The sequence below is a fragment of the Oncorhynchus gorbuscha genome, linkage group LG21, assembly GCF_021184085.1.
Source record: "Oncorhynchus gorbuscha isolate QuinsamMale2020 ecotype Even-year linkage group LG21, OgorEven_v1.0, whole genome shotgun sequence".
Lineage (NCBI taxonomy): Eukaryota > Metazoa > Chordata > Actinopteri > Salmoniformes > Salmonidae > Oncorhynchus > Oncorhynchus gorbuscha.
This window is the reverse complement of record NC_060193.1, coordinates 35,702,433-35,705,473: the sequence shown is the minus strand read 5'-3', so window position 1 is coordinate 35,705,473 and position 3,041 is coordinate 35,702,433. Positions and strand designations below refer to the sequence as shown.

The 3,041-nt window shown below is 45.0% G+C and overlaps 1 protein-coding gene across 1 annotated transcript; it reads left to right on the top strand.

The window, feature by feature from the left end:
* Positions 1-290: 290 nt before the first annotated feature.
* Positions 291-2,352, top strand: si:dkey-43k4.5 (potassium voltage-gated channel subfamily S member 2). The gene is made up of 2 exons (XM_046318928.1): positions 291-1,256; positions 1,786-2,352. The coding sequence occupies exons 1-2, from the start codon at positions 291-293 to the stop codon at positions 2,350-2,352; spliced, it is 1,533 nt and encodes a 510-aa protein (XP_046174884.1).
* The last annotated feature ends 689 nt before the right edge of the window (positions 2,353-3,041 follow it).

The following is a 3,041-nucleotide window of genomic DNA, read 5'->3' as shown; positions in this document are numbered from 1 at the left end:
TGCTCGATATGAGAATTATTTGAACCAGATTCTTCTGGTCTTTGAGCAAAATATTATCATTTATGGTATTGAAATGGCATTATCGTAATGTTCTGCCACAAACCTCATGTTTTAGTATGGTCTTTGTTATGTAGGTGTTGAAATGTAATTGCAAACCTTTCATAGTCACCACTCTAGTGAACATATATTTTATTGGTAGATGTCAATGTTGTTGATAGTTTAGTAAATAGCCTTCTATTATTTATGGTGAATCTTCATAATGACCTTTTATCTTTTAGTGAGGGGGCAACATGGTAAAAGAGAGTCTCCGAGCCTGGATCCAGGACGCTGAGGATATCCTGGTGCACATCAATGTTGGAGGCCTGAAGCGCAGCCTGTTCTCGAGCACTCTAAGTAATTTCCCCGATACACGTCTGGGACGCCTGCTGGCCTGCGAGTCCGAGGAGGCCATATTGCAAGTTTGCGACGATTACGACGCTCAACAAAAGGAGTTTTACTTTGACCGCAACCCGGGACTCTTCCCTTACGTGCTGCAATTCTATCAGACCGGCAAACTCCACATCATGGATGAACTGTGCATCTTCTCTTTCTGCCAGGAAATTGAATACTGGGGAATCAATGAGTTCTTCCTGGACAGCTGCTGTAGCTACCGTTACCACGATCGCAAACTAGAGAGCCGCCACAAGAGCTGGGATGAGGAGAGTGATGTTAGCAGTGTGGACACTTCTGTGGATGAGATCTCAGACCTGAACAAGGACATCCAGCACTTCCAGGAAATGTGCTGTGGAAACGCCCGGAAGTACCTGTGGCTGACTCTGGAGAACCCGGGCTACTCCATTCCCAGTAAGCTTTTCAGCTTTCTCTCCATAGCTGTGGTTCTGACCTCCATATCCATCATGTGCATTAACAGCCTTCCGGAGTACCAGCACTTTGACGAGGATGGCAAACAAGTGGAGGAGCCGACCCTGCAAGCGCTGGAGTTCTTCTGCATCTGCTGGTTCACCTTTGAGGTAGTGACGCGGATGCTTTTGGCGCCCAACAGGAGAAAGTTCTTCCGCCACCCGCTTAACATAATCGACATTGTGTCTGTGTTGCCCATCTATATCACGCTGCCTATTGACCTGGCGTTGGGCAGTGAATCAGAGCTGGGGAACCTGGGCAAATTGGTGCAGGTGTTCCGCCTCATGAGGATATTCAGGGTTCTGAAGCTGGCCAGACATTCAACAGGCCTCAGGTCTTTGGGAGCAACGCTAAGGGTGAGCCATACCACTACAACTACACTACCCTATTATATGTGAAAGTATCATATCACATTTATCATACATTTTCATACAGAACATGACGTTATAATTGTGAGTCATTCTGTGTTGATAGTGTCAAATTCATAATCACATCGTATCTTTATAAGCAGTTTATCCTACGGTGAAATTTAGAGACTGAAATGTAGCACTCATGCTGTCAATTACATCTGTTTAAGCTGTTGGTTCAGGTTTTTTAGACCTATTTTGTATCACAAATTGCATAATTCAAACTAGAAACTGAACAGGGGTAATCTTGGAAGGCACTGCCTTTATCTCTGATCCATTTGGAGAAGTGTATTACAGGGCATTCAATTCCCAAATCATTCACCACCCAATCCTCACCTGTATTGTCTTACAAAATAAAGTAATAATCTAATATAACATGCAAATGATCACAAATAGAAGAATTTCTGAATTTAATGGAATTTATATCACATACCCACTCTGACATATTGTGTTTATCTGCCACTGTGTGTCTCTGTAGCACAGTTACAGGGAGGTTGGCATCCTGCTGCTGTACCTGGGCGTGGGTGTGTGCGTGTTCTCTGGCTTTGCCTATACTGCAGAGTATGAGGAGGACGTGGGGCTGGATACCATTCCTGCCTGCTGGTGGTGGGGCACCGTCAGCATGACCACCGTGGGCTACGGCGATGTGGTGCCCGTCACGGTGGCCGGCAAGCTGGCGGCCAGTGGCTGCATCCTGGGTGGGACCCTGGTGGTGGCCCTGCCCATCACTATCATCTTCAACAAGTTCTCTCACTTCTACCGCAAGCAGAAGGCCCTGGAAGCCTCGGTGAGAAACAGCAACAAGAAGAAGGTCAAAGTGTGCAGTGACAATGTGCAGGAGGAAGAGGATGAGGATGGGGGTTTGGATAGGGATAGCCAGTGTCTGGAGGAGCTGGATGAGGATGAAGATGATGGAGGAGTGGTAAATTATAGCTATGTGGATCATCCACCGCTGCCTATGGAGAGGTCCAGCCCGTTGGCGAGGAGGAAAGAGTTCTTCAACTCTGAGTGCTTCACCATAAACACAGGACAGATGACAGAATAATTATTACAGGGAAAGTAAACACAGTATATACATGAACTGAAATTAATTATAAGCACCCCATGTTCTCTGTTCTGTTTTGGTGTTACCATAAGGTATTGATTCAGCACTGTGCTGTCTCTGGGTTTGAAGGAACTCTTCCTGAATCCAAAATTGTGACACTAGTTCCTATGGTGTCTTCTGCTTGCCCTGTACAGAACAGAGATTAATTTTGATATGCTCCATAAACACCCCATTCTGAAGTTGTGCAGTGTTCTGTTACTGTATACTTTTAATCACAACTCAATACCAAATTATACCAATGTATTCCTTGTTGGAATGTCTACTTCCTCTTCATATTTGTGAGGGTCTCCTATTACAAAATAGAAAAGAGGGTACACAGAAGCATTGTTAGTGCCCACAGCCACTTAGGAAGTTAGCTGTACATGTATGATTGACAAAAGCAGCTATATTGCAACACTGCACTACGATTTCAGACTGTAGACTGTTGAATGAAGCATATCAGGACAGTCTCATGCCAGTGTTTCCTCGAGCTTGACAAATGTCTTTCTTTACTTTCCATCTTCTCTTATAGTGCTTTGCTTGCATCAGCCCTCCATCCACTCCATGAATCCTAAATCTTAGCCCCATATGTATGTACGGTAACTCCTCCACTGTGCATCAATGCTAACAGGGAGCAAGGCTGTGTGCTT

What these genes read in the sequence shown, in the direction of transcription:
- si:dkey-43k4.5 (XM_046318928.1), top strand. Translation starts at nt 291, where the DNA reads ATGGTAAAAGAGAGTCTCCGAGCCTGGATCCAGGACGCTGAGGATATC. An exon ending in CTTTGGGAGCAACGCTAAGG is followed by an intron (nt 1,257 to 1,785) that starts GTGAGCCATACC and finishes GTGTCTCTGTAG; the next exon opens with CACAGTTACAGGGAGGTTGG.